Genomic DNA, 20,147 nt, shown 5'->3' with positions numbered 1-20,147 from the left:
ACCAGAACTGGACACAGTGCTCAAGGTGGGTCTGACCATGGCTCTGTACATATTGATCATAACCTCGAGTTCAGTTAGTACCAGTTTCCCATGTAAGGCCCAAGTGCACTTTAATTCCTTCACCTGAATTCAGATCCAACTTAATGCAACACAGGCACTGTCACTGTGTAAGCAAAGTGTTAATCAGATGGCCCTGAAGTCTGCTAATATTAGACTTCTATTCATTACTCTTTCTATTGTAGGAATGTTAACCTTTAGACTTTGCCTGTTAAACAGAGAAGTGAAAGTCAATTTAAAGTACCACTGGTCTGTTGGACCAGGGCTGATCTAAAACAATGGTCAGTTTAGCCACTTCAGTAAACATAATTAAAAAACATGCCAGGGCATACTGACTCATGTATTTCAGAGAACTTTAATCAGATGAGAACAAGTGCAGAAAATCAGTTAGTTTGGTACCGGTAAAATGTCTGGGTATATGTCCTCCTTTTTAATTGAAGCAGGTGATTGACAGAATGGAACAGAAACAAAGACAGACTTATAATTAAAGGTTTTACTTGGTAGAATAGCAATTATATGGATGAAGAGTGAAACTATCGATAAGGTAACAAAGTAAGGGAGTTACATTTGCTAGCTTGACAGAAAAAGAGCTTGTTAAGTAAGGAAAACTAAAGTTATTGATAAGGGATAAGTCAATTGAATTCCCCTTATCTGGAATAGCAAAAGTACTGCAGATACTGGAAAGCTGAAATAACAACAGAAAATGCTGGAAACACTCAGCAGGTCTGGCAGCATCCGTGGAAAGAGAAAAACAAGAGTTAGCGTTTCAGTTCGAAACCCTTCATCAGAACAGTTCTGACGAAAGGTCATTGACCCGAAACAAATGGCCCAGAACTTCGGGTCTCCACGGGTGAGTACGCACGGGGTACTCACCCGTAGGCCCAATGGAAGTGCCGGTTTCCTGCATGCACTGCACATGCGCGGGAAACCGGAACTTCTGTTCCCCTGAAAGCAGTGGTTAAGAGGTCGAACGCGTGCGTGGGAGAGGCTGCACGTGCGCATTGAACTTACGTTTTTTTTGCAGGTTTTCCCAGGAGGGTAAGTCTCCAGAAGTTAGACTTTTAAAAAGCAGTCACAAGGCCTGCTTTTTACAAGGTAAGTGGTGAATTAATTAAAATTAAAACATTTTTTCCACAGGTTTATTATTTTTAAATACTTTAAAGAAAGGTAAGTTTATTTTTAGCCCCGTTAGAAAAAAAAAATTTCAAAAATTTAAATTATTGTTTAAAATAGTTATTTCATGTAATTTATAGTTTATTTAAAAAATGTGATGTTTTCTTTAAATTTATTTGAAGATTTAGTGATGTTTTGGGGCTCATAGTATTTCTAAGTTTGACAGCACTTCCTGTCAAACTTATGAATGAAGCATTCCCTGCTCCGATTGGCTCTCCATGGCCCACGTGATCCAGGGGACACATCGCACTAACTGCGCCCCTGGGATACACAAGCACTGCGCGCCGGCAGTTGGACCAGGCCCAGGATCGGAATCCCACGCGGGCCCACAGCTCAACGGCCGGCGCGCTAGGTAAGTGCAGGTCGGGGGCTTGCACCCGCAGGAAGCCCTCGACCCAAATTTCTGGGCGAATAACTCTGTTTCTCTCTCCACGGATACTGCCTGACCTGCTGAGTGTCTCCAGAATTTTCTCTCTTTATATGGAGTTGTATTATAAATTTTATATCATTAAGTAATGCAGAATTGTGTGGATTATCACGTGGAGGGAGGAAGAGAAATGTATAATTATTGGCTGTTTGGAATGAGCATCTGGATTTGTAAAGGCCTAAGATATGAAGCTCAGAACTGTGACACTGTTGAATCTGATATTCAATGTATAAGAATGTTATTGATTTGAGGAGTAAATGATCAATAGTTGCTCTCCTCTAACACTCTCGCTTTCTGTTCTCGCTATCTCAGGCTATGTGCTTTCTGAATAATGTTCCTTTTTCTGGTACGTTTCCGCTCCGATCTCCCTGGAAACATTCCAATGTTCCTCTTTCCCATCTGTCCAGCGTGATATGCATGTTCACTAGATAAATCTTTTCTTTCCACACTTTCTACAATCAGATGTTTTCCAACAGTATTTATCTGAACTCCACCATCTCACTACCTACCCAGTGGTAACAGGGCTGAGACCGGTCTAACTAGTTATCCTTCTGCACTGTACTCCACTTGCTTCCCACTGGTTTCAATCCCTATATCAGATGTTCGCTTTAGTGTGAACTTCTGCACAGCTCACAATCTGCACTGAATCCTCTCACAGTCAACCAAAGAATGAATGACAGTGCAGGCATTCATCGAAACAGTCTGGTAAACTACAATTCTCAGATCGTTCCCTGAACCCTGTCAAGATCTGGGAAAATGACTCACCCTAAAACTTGTTTTCAATGAAACAAATCAACCCAGACGGGAGTGAATCATTCCCTTTAACCTGCTGCGTACTGTACATGTACAGGAGCTGACACTGAGACACACACGGGCCGTACAGTACCAGACGGGAGTGAATCATTCCCTTTTACCCGCTGTGTACTGTACATGTACAGGAGCTGACACTGAGACACACACGGGCCGCACCGTACCAGACAGAGGTGAACCATTCCCTTTTACCCGCTGTGTGCTGTACATGTACAGGAGCTGACATTGAGACACACACGGGCCGTACAGTACCAGATGGGAGTGAATCATTCCCTTTTACCCGCTGTGTGCGGTACATGTACAGGAGCTGACACTGAGACACACACGGACTGTACAGTACCAGACGGGAGTGAATCGTTCCCTTTTACCCGCTGTGTACTGTACATGTACAGGAGCTGCCACTGAGACACACACGGGCCGTACAGTACCAGACAGGAGTGAATTGTTTCCTTTTACCCGCTGTGTACTCTACATGTACAGGAGCTGACACCAAGACACACACTGGCCGCACCGTACCAGACAGAGGTGAATCATTCCCTTTTACCCGCTGTGTGCTGTACATGTACAGGAGCTGACACTGAGACACACACAGGCCGTACAGTACCAGACGGGAGTGAATCGTTCCCTTTTACCCGCTGTGTACTGTACATGTACAGGAGCTGACAGTCAGACACACATGGGCCGTACAGTACCAGATGGGAGTGAATCGTTCCCTTTTACCCGCTGTGTACTGTACATGTACAGGAGCTGACACTGAGACACACACGGGCCATACAGTCCCAGACGGGAGTGAATCATTCCCTTTTACCCGCTGTGTACTGTACATGTACAGGAGCTGACACTGAGACACACACGGGCCGTACAGTACCAGACAGGAGTGAATCATTCCCTTTTACCCGCTGTGTACTGTACATGTACAGGAACTGACACTGAGACACACATGGGCTGCACAGTACCAGACGGGAGTGAATCGTTCACTTTTACCCGCTGTGTACTGTACATGTACAGGAGCTGACAGTCAGACACACACGGGCTGCACAGCACCAGACGGGAGTGAATCGTTCACTTTTACCCGCGGTGTACTGTACATGTGCAGGAGCTGACACTGAGACACACACGGACCGTACAGTACCAGACAGAAGTGAATGATTCCCTTTTCCCCGCTGTGTACTGTACATGTGCAGGAGCTGACACTGAGACACACACGGGCCGTACAGTACCAGACGGGATTGAATCATTCCCTTTTACCCGCTGTGTACTGTAGATGTACAGGAGCTGACACTGAGACACGCATGGGCCGTACAGTACCAGATGGGAGTGAATCATTCCCTTTTACCCGCTGTGTACTGTACATGTACAGGAGCTGACACTGAGGCACACACGGACCGTACAGTACCAGACGGGAGTGAAGCGTTCACTTTTACCCGCTGTGTACTGTACATATACAGGAGCTGACACTGAGACACACACGGACCGCACAGTACCAGACAGGAGTGAATCATTCCCTTTTACCCGCTGTGTGTACTGCACATGTACAGGAGCTGACACTGAGACACACACAGGCCGTACAGTTCCAGACAGGAGTGAATTGTTTCCTTTTACCCGCTGTGTACTCTACATGTACAGGAGCTGACACCAAGACACACACTGGCCGCACCGTACCAGACAGAGGTGAATCATTCCCTTTTACCCGCTGTGTGCTGTACATGTACAGGAGCTGACACTGAGACACACACAGGCCGTACAGTACCAGACGGGAGTGAATCGTTCCCTTTTACCCGCTGTGTACTGTACATGTACAGGAGCTGACACTGAGACACACACGGGCCGCACAGTACCAGACGGGAGTGAATCATTCCCTTTTACCCGCGGTGTACTGTACATGTACAGGAGCTGACACTGAGACACACACGGGCCGCACAGTACCAGACGGGAGTGAATCATTCCCTTTTACCCGCTGTGTACTGTACATGTACAGGAGCTGACACTCAGACACACACGGGCCGTACAGTACCAGACGGGAGTGAATCGTTCCCTTTTACCCGCTGTGTACTGTACATGTACAAGAGCTGACACTCAGACACACACGGGCTGCACAGTACCAGACGGGAGTGAATCGTTCCCTTTTACCCGCTGTGTACTGTACACGTACAGGAGCTGACACTGAGACACACACGGACCGTACAGTACCAGACGGGAGTGAATCATTCCCTTTTACCCGCTGTGTACTGTACATGTACAGGAGCTGACACTGAGACACACACGGGCCGTACAGTACCAGACGGGAGTGAATCGTTCCCTTTTACCCGCTGTGTACTGTACATGTACAGGAGCTGAAACTGAGACACACACGGGCTGCACAGCACCAGACGGGAGTGAATCGTTCCCTTTTACCCGCGGTGTACTGTACATGTACAGGAACTGACACTGAGACACACACGGGCTGCACAGTACCGGACGGGAGTGAATCGTTCACTTTTACCCGCTGTGTACTGTACATGTACAGGAGCTGACAGTCAGACACACACGGGCTGCACAGTACCAGACGAGAGTGAATCGTTCACTTTTACCCGGTGTGTACTGTACATGTACAGGAGCTGACACTCAGACACACACGGGCTGCACAGTACCAGACGGGAGTGAATCGTTCCCTTTTACCCACTGTGTACTGTACATGTACAGGAGCTGACACTGAGACACACACGGGCCGCACAGTACCAGACGGGAGTGAATCGTTCCCTTTTACCCGCTGTGTACTGTACATGTACAGGAGCTGACACTGAGACACACACAGGCTGCACAGTACCAGACGGGAGTGAATCATTCCCTTTTACCCGCGGTGTACTGTACATGTACAGGAGCTGACACTGAGACACACACGGGCCGTACAGTACCAGACGGGAGTGAATCGTTCCCTTTTACCCGCGGTGTACTGTAGATGTACAGGAGTTGACACTGAGACACACACGGGCTGCACAGTACCAGACGGGAGTGAATCGTTCCCTTTTACCCGCGGTGTACTGTACATGTACAGGAGCTGACACTGAGACACACATGGGCCATACAGTACCAGACGGGAGTGAATCGTTCCCTTTTACCCGCTGTGTACTGTACATGTGCAGGAGCTGACACTGAGACACACACGGGCCGTACAGTACCAGACGGGAGTGAATCGTTCCCTTTTACCCGCGGTGTACTATACATGTACAGGAGCTGACACTGAGACACACACGGGCTGTACAGTACCAGACGGGAGTGAATCGTTCCCTTTTACCCGCTGTGTACTGTACATGTACAGGAGCTGACACTGAGAGACACACGGACCGTACAGTACCAGACAGGAGTGAATCATTCCCTTTTACCCGCTGTGTGTACTGTACATGTACAGGAGCTGACACTGAGACACACACAGGCCGTACAGTTCCAGGCAGGAGTGAATTGTTTCCTTTTACCCGCTGTGTACTCTACATGTACAGGAGCTGACACCAAGACACACACTGGCCGCACCGTACCAGACAGAGGTGAATCATTCCCTTTTACCCGCTGTGTGCTGTACATGTACAGGAGCTGACACTGAGACACACACAGGCCGTACAGTACCAGACGGGAGTGAATCGTTCCCTTTTACCCGCTGTGTACTGTACATGTACAGGAGCTGACACTGAGACACACACAGGCCGTACAGTACCAGACGGGAGTGAATCGTTCCCTTTTACCTGCTGTGTACTGTACATGTACAAGAGCTGACACTCAGACACACACGGGCTGCACAGTACCAGACGGGAGTGAATCATTCCCTTTTACCCGTGGTGTACTGTACATGTACAGGAGCTGACACTGAGACACACACGGGCCGTACAGTACCAGACGGGAGTGAATCGTTCCCTTTTACCCGCTGTGTACTGTACATGTACAGGAGCTGACACTGAGACACACACGGGCCGTACATTACCAGACAGGAGTGAATCATTCCCTTTTACCTGCTGTGTACTGTACATGTGCAGGAGCTGACACTGAGACACACACAGGCTGTACAGTACCAGATGGGAGTGAATCGTTCCCTTTTACCCGCTGTGTACTGTACATGTACAGGAGCTGACACTGAGACACACACACATGGGCCGTACAGTATCAGATGGGAGTGAATCGTTCCCTATTACCCGCTGTGTACTGTACATGTACAGGAGCTGACACTGAGACACACACGGACCGTACAGTACCAGACGGGAGTGAATCGTTCCCTTTTACCCGCTGTGTACTGTACATGTACAGGAGCTGACAGTCAGACACACATGGGCCGTACAGTACCAGATGGGAGTGAATCGTTCCCTTTTACCCGCTGTGTACTGTACATGTACAGGAGCTGACACTGAGACACACACGGGCCATACAGTCCCAGACGGGAGTGAATCATTCCCTTTTACCCGCTGTGTACTGTACATGTACAGGAGCTGACACTGAGACACACACGGGCCGTACAGTACCAGACAGGAGTGAATCATTCCCTTTTACCCGCTGTGTACTGTACATGTACAGGAACTGACACTGAGACACACATGGGCTGCACAGTACCAGACGGGAGTGAATCGTTCACTTTTACCCGCTGTGTACTGTACATGTACAGGAGCTGACAGTCAGACACACACGGGCTGCACAGCACCAGACGGGAGTGAATCGTTCACTTTTACCCGCGGTGTACTGTACATGTGCAGGAGCTGACACTGAGACACACACGGACCGTACAGTACCAGACAGAAGTGAATGATTCCCTTTTCCCCGCTGTGTACTGTACATGTACAGGAGCTGACACTGAGACACACACGGGCCGTACAGTACCAGACGGGAGTGAATCGTTCCCTTTTACCCGCGGTGTACTGTAGATGTACAGGAGTTGACACTGAGACACACACGGGCTGCACAGTACCAGACGGGAGTGAATCGTTCCCTTTTACCCGCGGTGTACTGTACATGTACAGGAGCTGACACTGAGACACACATGGGCCATACAGTACCAGACGGGAGTGAATCGTTCCCTTTTACCCGCTGTGTACTGTACATGTGCAGGAACTGACACTGAGACACACACGGGCTGCACAGTACCAGACGGGAGTGACTTGTTCCCTTTTACCCGCGGTGTACTATACATGTACAGGAGCTGACACTGAGACACACACGGGCCGTACAGTACCAGACGGGAGTGAATCGTTCCCTTTTACCCGCTGTGTACTGTACATGTACAGGAACTGACACTGAGAGACACACGGACCGTACAGTACCAGACGGGAGTGAATCGTTCCCTTTTACCCGCTGTGTACTGTACATGTACAGGAACTGACACTGAGACACACACGGGCTGCACAGTACCAGACAGACCGGGAAGGTCTCAGCCTTGGCAGCAGGTAGGAGAGGGGGGGAGTTACAACGTTTTTCAGTGCCGCCTGGGGTAGGGATATGAAAATTCAGCAAGTATTCTTGTTCTTGGTCACTGTCCAGTGAGCCCTGCTGGAGAGGGTGTGGACCTGTGGTGAGTACAGGATGGTGTTGTGTTGTTGGCTCCCCTCTCCCTGATTAAACAACTCACTGCCGCGGCTCAGCCATGAGGTACGAGAGCGTGGGTTGTGTCTGGGAACTGGACCCAGCAACAGTCAGTGCCTTTAGGAGGGGAGGAGGGGAAACTGTAAAAAAAAACTTCTTCAGCTTCAACATCCCCATGCAGATTGATTCAGCTGCAATAGCATAACTTTGGAAACAAATCTCTTGAAACTATTAACCATTTAATCAGGAACAAACAAGCCTGTCACTGAATTGTTCTGTAAACTATCACAAATCGATTTGACTTTTGTGGTTTAGTTGCGATTGTTTGAGCAGGCCGGTTTCAGGCAGTACTTACGGAGTTCCTGCTAACAGCTCAGCCTCCGGTTGTTCTGCTGCTCCTGGGCTGTTTGCTTGTGTTGGTGGAACTCACAGATCACCTTCGGGGAGCTTTGAGCTGGTCTTTGTACTCACTCACAGAGATAGGCACAGTGATGTAATCCTCCAAGAGGTTGTAGCTCTGACCTTCTAATCGAGAAGATATAAGTGCGCTCTTTGCTCCAGTTCTTGGGAATTTTGTTTTTATAACCCTTTCCTTCCTGACTCGCCTCTGTAATCTGATTGCTCACCACTGCCAGTCTCTCTCTCTCGCTCTCTGTCTCCCCTCTTCTGACTCTCACTGGACTACAGCTCCACAGGAACCGATCACCCTCTAATGCCTCACCCAAGTGTCACTCTTGTGTTAACCTCAGCAGTGAGTGTTGGCAGGATATTGAACCATGGGGGCATCACGGGTGACCGCAATACTGACCTCACCCAATGTTCACACACATGCACTTTCCAGCAGGAGGCACTGGACAGTGACCGGGAGTGGGAACCCTGGCTGATCTCCCCCCCACCCCCCGCCTCTGTAGCCTGGAAGCACTGTGGCCTAAAGTTAATATTGTTGCGCCCGTTTTATGGCCCTAAAACTGGCACAACGATAAACATTTTAGCCGGGTAGAGGCTCGTGCCTGATCTGCACATGACATTTGGGCCACTGCTAACTTGGTCGGGACTTTCTTTTTAGGTGCCCCTGGTGGTCGCCTGGAATAAGCACAGGCTTCAGTTCAATATTGGAATGAGGCCCCTGCGTCCATGTTAGAGCCAGACTCGTGAATTCATTTCGCCCAGTCGGACTTTATGTGCTGGCTCTGACTGGTATTTCCGGGTCTTGAGAAAGAAAAGAAAGAACTTGCATTTATATAGCACCTTTCACAACCTCAGGATGTTGCAAAGAGCTTCACAGCCAATGAAGTGCTTTTGAAGTGGAGTCACTGTTGTAATGTGGGAAACATAGCAGCCAATTTGTGCACAGCAAGCTCCCACAAACAGCAATATGATAATGACCAGATAATCTAGTTTTAGTGATGTTGATTGAGGGATAAATATTGGCCAGGACACCGGGGAGAACTCCCCTGCTCTTCTTCGAAATAGTGCCATGGGATCTTTTACATCCACCTGAGAGAGCAGGCGGGGCCTCGGTTTAACATCTCATCCAAAAGATGAGCAAAGGCTGTGGGCCCCATCTCGGCTGTGGTGCTGAAGACTTGTGCTTTAGCTAAGCTGTTACAGTACCTAAGACAGGACAAATTCAATCCAGTTAATCACCGTCCCATCAGCCTACGCTCAATCATCAGCAAAACAATGGAAAGTGTCATCAACAGTGCTATCGAGTGGCACTTATTCACCAGTAAGCTGCTAACCAGTGCTCAGTTTGGGTTCCGCCAGGATCACTCAGCTCCAGACCTCATTACAGCCTTGGTTTAAACATGGACACAAGAGCTTGACATCAAGGTAACATTTGACCGAGTGTGGCACTAAAGAGCTCTAGTAAAACTGAAGTCAATGGAGATCAGGGGAAAAACTCTCCAGTGGCTGGAGTCGTACCTGGCACAAGGAGGGGACGGTTGTGGTCGTTGGAGGCCAATCATCTCAGCCCTAGGACCTTGCACCAAGACCTGGACAACATCCAAGCTTGGGCTGGTAAGTGGCAACATTCGTGCCACACAAATACCAATGACCATCTCGAACAAAGAGAGCCTAACCATCTCCCCTTGACATTAAATGGCATCCCTCACCATCAACATCCTGAGGGTCACCATTGACCAGAAACTCAACTGGACTAGCCACATAAATGCCATGGGTACGACAGCAGGTCAGAGGCTGAATATTCTGTGGTGTGTGACTCACCTCCTGACTCCCCAAAGCCTCTCCACCACCTCGAAGGCAAAGTTGGAGGCTCATGGACCAGTTGGGCCAAATGACCTGTTTCTGTGCTGTACATTCTATTTAATTCTATGTAAGTCAGGAGTGTGATGGAATACTCTCCCCTTCTCTGGATGGGTGCAGCTCCAACACTCAGGAAGCTCGACACCATCCAGGACAAAGCAGCCAGTTTGATTGGCACCCCATCCACCACCTTAAACATTCACTCCCTCCACCACCGGCGTACCGTGGCTGCAGTGTGTACCATCTACAAGATGCACTGCAGCAACTCGCCAAGGCTTCTTCGACAGAACTTCCCAAACCCGCGACCTCCACCACCTAGAAGGACAAGGGCAGCAGGTGCATGGGAACACCACCACCTCCAAGTCGCACACCATCCTGACTTAGAAATATATCGGCTGTTCCTACATCGTCGCTGGGTCAAAATTCTGGAACTCCCTCCCTAACAGCACTGTGGGAGTACCTTCACCACACAGACTGCATTAGGGATGGGCAATAAATACGGTTTTGTCAGCAACGCCCACATCCCGAGAATTCATTAAAAAAAATATATAACTGCAAGTTCATTCACTTTATTTGAGTTGGTGCTTCTGCTGTTGCTCCTAGCCCAATTGGTTCAATATTCCTCCTCGAGTTTTCAACTCAGTTCAGTCAGTGTCCTTTCTCCTGTCCACAGTTGTCTCTGCATCTTTGCCCCGTTTCTAGGAAGTTGGGTAAGTGCTACATAGTTGGAGGTGGACACAAGAATGACATTCTCATAGTGTCTGAGCCAACATTCATTGTCCACCTGGAAATACAAATTAACTGCTCAGATTCCACCTGTGTAACATCAAACATCTCCGCCCCTGCCTCAGCCCATCTGTCGCTGAGACCCTCATCCACTCGACTATTCCAATGCTCTCTTGGCTAGCCACCTCTTCCACCCTCCGTAAACTGCAGCTCATCCAAAACTCTGCTGCCAGTAACTTACCCCACACCAAGTCTCGTTCACCTGTGTCCATGTTGATCGACATTGGTTCCCGGTCCAACACCTCTAATTTAAAATTCTTATCTTGTTTAAATCCCTTCATGGCCTCACCCCTCCCTATTTCTTTAATTTCCACCCTACAACCTTCCCCCCAGAACTCTCCATTGCCCCACTGCCTCTTATGACCCCCTCTTCATCCCACGATTGGTGGCTATGCCTTAGGGTCGTCTCGGCCCTATGCTCTGGAATATCCACCCTAAACCTCTCAGCTTCTCTTTAAAGATCCTCCTTAAAACCTTTGACTATGCTTTTGGTCATCCCTCCTAATATTTGTCTGATTATGCCTCGGTGAAGCACTTTGGGAAGTTTTACTGCATTGAAAGGCTGCCTAGAAATGCAAGTTGTTTTTGTTGATTCATTTACAGCTTGTGTGGGTTTGCTGTGCGCAAATTGACTCCTACATTTGCCCACATTAACAGTGACTATACATAGAATGACTACAGTTTAAAAAGTCATTCATTGGTTGCGAAGTGCTTTGGGACCTCCTGAACAAATAAAAGGTATATAAATACAAGTTCAGTCATTCGGTGTACCTTCACCTGTCCTAGCTCAGTTGGGTCATTGTTGCTCCTCCTGTCCGACCTCAGTTAAGTCTGTGCCACTCGGCCTTCTATCCTGCTCCTTACCCTGTCACTCTTCAGCAGTATTTTATTTATTAAATCCAGGTGGATTTACTGTGCTCCAGATGAGAGTACAATCGGTTTCACATAGCACCTGTGTTGCTGCTGGTTTGGATAGCACGATTTGAAATTGTTCAAAGCTCGAGCTGTCTTTCTCAGAATGGAAGGCATTTGAAAACATGCAAAATATTTTGAAATACCAATGGATAAATTCCAGTTGGCAACAATATGAGTTCAGGACAGTATGGCGGTCAATAGATCAATAATTGCAAAGGGGTTAATTATTACCTCAACAGCCATTGCTGGATTACTGTAGGACTTTGGAGTTTTACTGCACCATAAATTTTTTTTTTTTTTTTTTTTAAATAAATATATTTAAGTGAGTGATGAGGGACTTCAGTTATGTGGAGACTCGAGAAGTTTGGGTTGTTCCCGAGAGCAGTGGTCAACTGGGGATTTAATAGAGGTGCTCAAAATTAGAAGGGGTTTTGATAAGAGCAAATAAGGATCAATTGTTCCTACTGGCAGGAGGTTCAGTAACCAGAGGACACAGATTGAAGATAATTGGCAAAAGAACCAGAGAAAAAAAAAAGAGAAATTTTTATACACAGCTCGTTGGAATAATAACTTTCAAAAAGGAAATTGGATACTTGAAAAGGAAAAATTTACAGGGCTCTGGGGAAAGAGCGGGGGAGTGGGACTAATTGGAGAGCTCTTTCAGAGAGCTGGCACAGGCACGATGGGCCGAATGGCCTCCCTTTGTGTTGGATCATTATGAAGTGTATATTTGAGAAGCAGCATTCTCTCAATTTAAAGGCCAACTATGTTCCCCAGTTTCCTCCCCTACTGTACTGAAAGTGTGGACTCCTGCTGGTCACTCTCCATCAGGCGATCCCCTCCTTTCGCCAGTTATGGAAGAGTCCCACCCAAACCTTCACACGTGGCTTGGTGAACCATTTTTATTTGATCAAGCCCCAGCTATGCCACAGATGAACAAACATGAAGTATTGATAAAATTGTTAAAGGTGAGATTTTTTTTAAATAAAACATTGCAAGGACAAATCCCAAATTTCAAAAGCAACACCAACTTATCACAAAGAAGCATTTATTGATTTTAGACACTACATTCCAAAGTACATTTCACTATTTTTGTTCATGGACTTTAAATATTTAGGTGCATCACATTCCCAGTAAAAAAATACATAGTGCTGATCAAGTCCTGTAAAGGGATATAAAATTGCATGGGCTGTGTGCCCGCACGAAGCTGGATCCCCAGAGACACATCTAGGACAGTGCGTGCACAAGGCGTATCCTGACCCCGTTAGCAAGGAACTTTTAAAACAGAAAAAATTAAATTAAACAATTTCAAAATATTAAATTTAAAGAGGAATAGCAGGACAGTAACCTTTGACCTGTTCAAAAGCATTTCTGCACAGTACTGATGTATAAAGAAATAAAATCAAACTTCAATGTCTCACTCAATAAACAGCCATTCCTAAAAACATTCTTCTGGGTGCCAATTATGAGATTTGATAATAAAACAAAATAAAAGTTGCACAGGTCTGTCTGCCAGTATCGTGCCAGCGGGCAGCCTCTGGCTTCACCCTGATCTTTTTAAAAATTAACAAAAAGTTTCACAATATCTTATTTGAAAACTTCCACTCAAACCATGCATGTGGAGGGGCCACATCAAACACTCCAGGCCACTGGATTTATGGGGCAAGTGCTTGGCAACTCAAGTCACCTGATCAGATGACACATCTGGTGCTTGGCTTAATTAGTCTAGGCCTCTGGATTACTGGTTCAGGAACATAGCCTCGACACCACCGTACCCATTAAGCTAGTTCAGTACTTTCTCCTCTCCTGAAGATCCATGTTGGGGTATGGCTCCACGGTCAGTACCTCACGACTCGCCATTGTTTGTTGGGAAGCCTAAAATGGAGAAAGTCAACAAGCTATGCATCACAGCAGAGCTGATCCACCATAAATGTGCACTTTCCAGCAGGGGTCATTGGATATGAATCAAAGCACTGACCAGGTATTGAACCTGGGATCCACCTGGTCTGTGTGGGTCAGTACCAGTTCAGCTGGTGCTTTCGAATAACCCACTGAGCCACCGGGGGAAGCTCTCCAGTATTCCCTGGAGGTCATGGTGCAATGACCCGGCCTGTGAAATGGCAGTATCAGACCTAACCCTAGTGTTCTACTAGAAACATCTTCACCAGCAGGACTTCCTGTAGCGCCAACTCGAGGCTGGTGCTGGAAAAGGAAAAACAGTCAAACTGTGGGGCATGGAAACCATGCCAATGGGTTAGGTTAATGCCAGGGACTGGGCACTGAAGCAGTTTGGCAAAAGAATTTGGCCCATGTTTGGAACGAGTAGGAATCAGAATTAAAGTCGGATTTCAGAAGACTTTCATAGCAGTTGTTACAGGTTTTCTAATCTTTAAACTAAACTACTTCCATCAGATGCGATTCCAGGAAAGTCTGCAGGCCCATTCTGGGAGTTGACCTACAGGTACAGAGCAAGGTTGATTGGAGAGATTCAGTTTCTATTTAATCTTCTCTTCAGAAACTTCAGGCAATGCTGTCCTCAGAGGGCAGTTGCCCTGCACAAACTAATATCCGACCTCTTCAGAAGATGCGCTTTGCGCACAGGACACGGGCCTTTTCTTGCTCAGTGACCCAGGAAGTGAATGGCCATATTTATCCACACACCAGCAGTGACCCCGTTTTCTGCCTTTTGATGGTTTGCACTATGAAACATTAAAAACACCTTGTGTTAATGGAAGAGGAAGAAAGGAGTAACTAACATTTCTACACCACCTTTCACAATCTCAGGATGTCCCAAAGCACTTTACAGCCAATGAAGTACTTTTGAAGTGTAGTCAATGCGGCAGGCAATTTACACACAGCAAGCTCCCACAAACAGCAATGAGATAATGACCAGATAATCTGTTTTAGTGATGTTGGTTGAGGGAGGAATATTTTCCCAGGACACCGGGGAGAACTCCCCTGCTCTTCTTCGAAGAGTGCCATGGGGTCTTTTACATCTACCAAAGAGGCAGATGGGGCCTCGCTTTAACATCTCATCTGAAAGACAGCACCTCTGACAGTGCAGCACTCCCTCAGTACTGCCTGGGAGTGTCAGCTTAAGTTATGGGTGGAAGTCTCTGGAGTGGAGCTTGAATCCATGGCCTTTTGACTCAGGTGGCAAGAGTGCGACCAACTGAGGCAAACTTAGTCAGTGGCAGTTAGTGTCTAAACAGAGATATGAATGACATTTGTACAACAGTGGCATACCAGAGCGGTTTAGGAGCAGGAATCTTGGCTCAGTCTTTCCCCCTTCCCGATCTCAGGAGGCAGAGATTAATTGTAGCCCTGCTGTCACCACAAACTTCATCCCACGAGCCGGGGCTGGACTAAACGACGCCAGCAGTAACCCATTAACAGCAGTGGCTGTACCTCATTAAATAGGTTAACAACAGCATTAAAATATCAGTCAGAAAATGCTTCTGTGTTTGTCACAGTCGCACACAACTCCCTGACTGGCACAGAGCTATACAGACCAGGAAGGTCCCATCTTTGGTCAGTGATGAGTTAGCTGATCACAGCCAAGGTGGTCGTAGGGACTACAATTGGCCTCAGTGCCCCGACAAAAGGGAGGGGGGGGGGGGGGGGGGGGGGGGGGAAAGTCTATTAACGTTGTAGGAAACATTACGTCATGAAGTCAGACTGTTCAGAAAACTGATGTCTATTCATCCCTCCCACACCATTTTCCTTTGGATTTCACCATTGCTTTTGTGGGCGAGGGGCTTCTCAACTGCGATTGATAAACTGGGTAAAAAGTAGCGATGGTTATTACTGTGACTGGGTTCACTATTTACCTGTTTGCTCCGGTAGAATCCTCTCTTATCACAGTTTGGGATGTAGATGTCCTCCGGGCTGCGGAAAAACTCCGGCTTCAGATCCTGTAGAATGATTTCCATCTCCCTGCGACATGGGCCCTAAGCACAGGAGAATAATTGGTTCAAATCCAAAGTCAGGTATGTGAGAAAGCTAGTTTGTCCATCGAAGCCCAACCCTTCCGTACATTAGCTCTCTAGTCAAGGCCCACCCCAACTCTCCCATTCAAGCCCACCCATCGAGTACTCTTACTGTCCCATTGAAGCTTCTCTAGAAGACCTCAACTCTCCCAGTATACCACTCGGCTGCATTTTGAACATCCCCCAGGTGAGGTTATCTCCACCATATGGTAGATTATGACAAATATTCAGAGTAAAATGTTCTTCCAATTTAAAAAACATTACTTTTCACTAATTTAAATGTAACTTTGCCCTACTCGTCTGACTGACCTTAAAAAATTATCTGTCCCAACGAATACCTTAGTGAGGTCCCCCTAAACCAACACCTTCTCTCAGCTCACGTGGGCTGTAAGGAGTGGGCGCAGATTCACCGCTGGAGACGGGCACTGGCCAGACTGCCTTAATATCCTCTCCACAAGACGGAGCTTCAGACATGTCCGTTGCGTCTTCCTTTCGCTGGCTGCTACTTGCCTGACCCCCCAGCCATTTCTCCCAGTGTACCCTCATCATGTTGTGGGGAGGGATGGAGGGCATGTCTCTCTCCCTTCCACCCCCGGGTCATCATCACCTTCAGATTCTGCAATCAGGAAGGCTTTCTTCATTGCAATGTTATGTAGTACACAGCAAGCTCCAATGATTCTGGAGACTCTCACTGGGTCATATTAGCAAGCTACCATCAGATTTATCCAACCACATAAATGGAAACGAGAATGCCACTCATCTGCTCGATCACACTTCTTGTAGTGCCATAGGCTTCATTGTATCTGTTGTTCCCGCCCGTCTATGGAAGGCTTACTGGAATCATCAGCCATGACTGCAAAGAATAGCCCTGATCATCAACCAAACATCTGGATACATATCGGAGTAATGAGGGCTGGTATGGTGAATCATTCCCTTTTACCCAGTGTACTGTACATGTCCAGGAGCTGACAGAGACACACACACGGGCCGTACAGTACCAGACGGGAATGAATTGTTCCCGTTTATACGGTGTATACTGTACAGGTACAGGAGCTTACATGGACACACACACGGGCCGTACAGTACCAGACAGGAGTTCGGCTTTACCCATTGTATACTGTACATGTACAGGAGCATTAACATACAACTATTCGATCACATCTACAATTTAATTTGCTACATGGAGCACAAATTGGCTGTCGCGTTTCTTACAACAGGGACTACATTTCAAAAGGTATTTAATTGGCTATTAAGCGCTTTGGGACGTCCTACGGTTGTGAAAGGTGCGATATAAATGCAAGTTCTTTCTTTACATATTGAAAGCATGGTGTTTGATAGGATTCCCACCCAAATATCCATTTTTGTCCATAAGGACTCGTTCAATTCACAAGTCTCCAGTCTTGCTAGCCGTGATATGATCGGACATTCAGAATGGACATACAACTTCAGATTACAGGACACACTTGTTATTTACACTGATGTGGCCTTTAACAGCTGAAATCTGTTAACCAAAACTGCTCTAACTCCAAGCTCTCCTGGACAGGAGTCCAATGCTCCAGTGTAGCAACCCCTGAAATGTACTTTGAATTTTCTACAGTGCATTATGTTCACCCCAAGTCTGGCACTTACGTATTCAGAATCTGGCAGAGGGGCGGTGACAGGTGTAGGTTTGGAAGGGTTCACTATGGGGTGCATGGTTCCCTTTGGTGAATAGCGATTTCCTCGATGAGGTTTAAGCACCAAATGCTGGCTCGGATTTGCAGGCAGCATTCCATGGTTTTTGCCATCGTGCTTGCTCTTTGCCAAGGAATATTTCTCGTCGGCATCCAGGGGCTTTCCTGCAGGAATATGAATAGACCAGGTCAGGGAGAGGGCCTGGAATCACTCCTATGCAATGCAAGAAATACTTACATTTCTAAATAGATTCAGCACAATTGCCTCACACAGCCCACATCAACATACCCCAAAGCACAAAAGGCACCAGTCACATCACTGCAGCAAGCTCGAGTTTCCTCATGGCTTATGAGAGGATCACTCGGTGTCATAGTCACAAATGGTCTCATTGCCCCAGAGTTAGGAGGCAAGAGAAAATAAAAAAATCAACTTCTGCTGGTTTGGACAATATTGGGCTAGGTTATGAATCCGGTGCCGACACTCACGGTAGTAAACCGCTCCTGCAGCTTCACTAAAAGTCTTCACAACAACACACTAACCATTTCTGCCGAGTACAGTGATTAAATGCCACTTACTGTATTAGGACGTAGGGCTTCTTTTGCAGTACTAGTTCTTGGCAGCAGGGGGAACTCAGTAGGTTTAGTCTAATGGAAGATTTCCCCAAAAGCAGTGGAGCTAACTTTTTTGTTTTTGACAAGAGTGGATGTCAGCAGGGGCTCAGTGGGTAGCACCCTCACCTCCGAGTCAGAAGGTTGTGGGTTTAAGTCCCACTCCAGAGACTTCAGCACATAAAGCTAGGCTGACACTCCCAGTGCAGTGCTGAGGGAGTGCCGCACTGTCAGAGGTGCCGTCTTTCAGATGAGACGTTAAACCGAGGCCCCCCGTCTCCTCTCAGGTGGGTGTAAAAGATCCCATGGCATTATTGGAAGAGGAGCAGGGGCGTTATCCCCAGTGTCCTGGCCAATATTTATCCCTCAACCAACATATTATTGCTGTTTGTGGGATCCTGCTGTGTGCAAATTGGCTACTATGTTTCATACATTACAACAGTGACTGCACGTCAAAAATACTTCATTGGGATGCCCCGAGAGATGCAAGTCTTTCTTCTAGACAGCAATACAACTGCTATATTATTTCCAGAGATGATTGACTGGACATGCAACATGTAGATTACTACACACTCCCTCCAGCCTCACAGTGCTGAAATTACAACTCACTGAACACTTATTCAAACTTTCTTTCGCAGGATTTCAAAATTTAGAATTCCTGGCTTCCTTCTGGTTTTCCCTCGTGCTCCAATCCGCAGATTAAAAAAAAACTCTTGCCCCCATTTTCTTCCCTCCTCTCCCAAAGGCACTAACTCTTCACAGCTGCACTTGGGTACCTTACCCAGTTGCCCACTCTTCAATGTGCCAGCCGAGATAGTGAACGTTGACAGGATATTCAACCACTGAAGTGGCATCCCAGCTAAGCTCAATCCTCTCCTCACGCTGTATAAATGCAACTTGTTGCTGTCAATACACAGATGGTGCTGTCCCTGCACTATGACCCTCTGCCGAGGTCTCTTAATAAAAAAACTCAAAACATTTAACTCTGGTTATGTTCACAATCCACTTCTTTAGAAGGTCTGCTCTCCCCCACTGACCTCCTCATGTCACTGTCTCAGTCAATGGATCTTTTATTTCTTGGTTTTGAACTGTTTGCTCATGTTACAGTTTAATTTACAGTTAGTTTAACAGCTGATGGAATTTGAATGAAATAATTCAACCCTGAATTTACATCAAAATCTAACTCCCTTTAAATGGCTGGCTCAATAATAAACTTTATTTAAAGAGGCTCAATTTTGCACGGCCGTGTCCACTCACCCGTGTGCTGAGCCTGCTTCCTCCGCTTGGCCCTGCGACATATGCCCCGGCCCTGCAGCAGCGCCTGGAGCGGCGCCCTCTCGCCGCCGCGGGGCACGCACTTGAGGCCGGACGCACAGCTCTCGCTGTACACCCCGCACGCCGCTCCCTCCGCCAGCGCGCATGTCAGGCAGCAGCCGCAGCCGGACTCTCTCACCAGCTCGCAGCCCCTGGGGGGGTGGCAGGCCGACATCGCCCTCTCGTTGCACGGGGCGCACTCTATCATCGCACCCAGCGCACATTGCTGGCTGGTCAGTCCGACCCAAAGGAGCACCACGCAGATTCCGAGCATTGTTTGCAACAGCTTGACTCGCTCCACGACATTGCTCAGCCTGCTGATTCCCCCCCTTTTTAAATAGGCAAGCAGGGGCATGCCCCGGAACCTGGATAGGTAAGACATTATTTAAATAACAAATGGAGGGAGCAACGAGTTATACACGTGACAGGGTGCCCCTTCCCCGCCCGCATGGCTTGTGAATAGGACGGTCCAGCAGTCAAGTGCACACAAAAAAGTTTACTGTTTGCTTTTTATCTTTTCATATTTTGGTTTAGAGGCATACATTATTGTTTGTTAATAAGTTTTTTAGATTAGTATTTTCTAATATAATT

General features: G+C 47.4%; 1 protein-coding gene across 3 annotated transcripts in view; it reads right to left on the bottom strand.

Moving 5' to 3' along the window:
- The window catches only part of LOC147096967 (sterol O-acyltransferase 2-like), a 243,951-nt gene extending 224,045 nt beyond the window's left edge, over positions 1 to 19,906 (bottom strand). The window contains exons 1-4 of one of the 3 annotated variants that reach the window (XM_085972666.1): positions 19,500 to 19,874; positions 17,590 to 17,798; positions 15,802 to 15,921; positions 13,003 to 14,670 (exon numbers count right to left, since the gene is read on the bottom strand). In XM_085972666.1, the coding sequence (XP_085828792.1) occupies positions 14,533 to 14,670; positions 15,802 to 15,921; positions 17,590 to 17,798; positions 19,500 to 19,830 (798 nt within the window). In that variant the 5' untranslated portion in view covers positions 19,831 to 19,874 and the 3' untranslated portion in view covers positions 13,003 to 14,532. Of the gene's footprint in view, positions 1 to 8,357; positions 8,583 to 13,002; positions 14,671 to 15,801; positions 15,922 to 17,589; positions 17,799 to 19,499 lie in introns of those variants that run through there. The other 2 variants (XM_085972667.1, XM_085972665.1) reach the window with 2 other exon arrangements.
- Positions 19,907 to 20,147: the final 241 nt, after the last annotated feature.

This window comes from Somniosus microcephalus, chromosome 33, assembly GCF_052327205.1.
Source record: "Somniosus microcephalus isolate GS21.2 chromosome 33, FLI_Smic_1.0, whole genome shotgun sequence".
In the NCBI taxonomy this organism is placed as follows: domain Eukaryota; kingdom Metazoa; phylum Chordata; class Chondrichthyes; order Squaliformes; family Somniosidae; genus Somniosus; species Somniosus microcephalus.
This window is presented reverse-complemented; position numbering and strand designations above follow the sequence as displayed.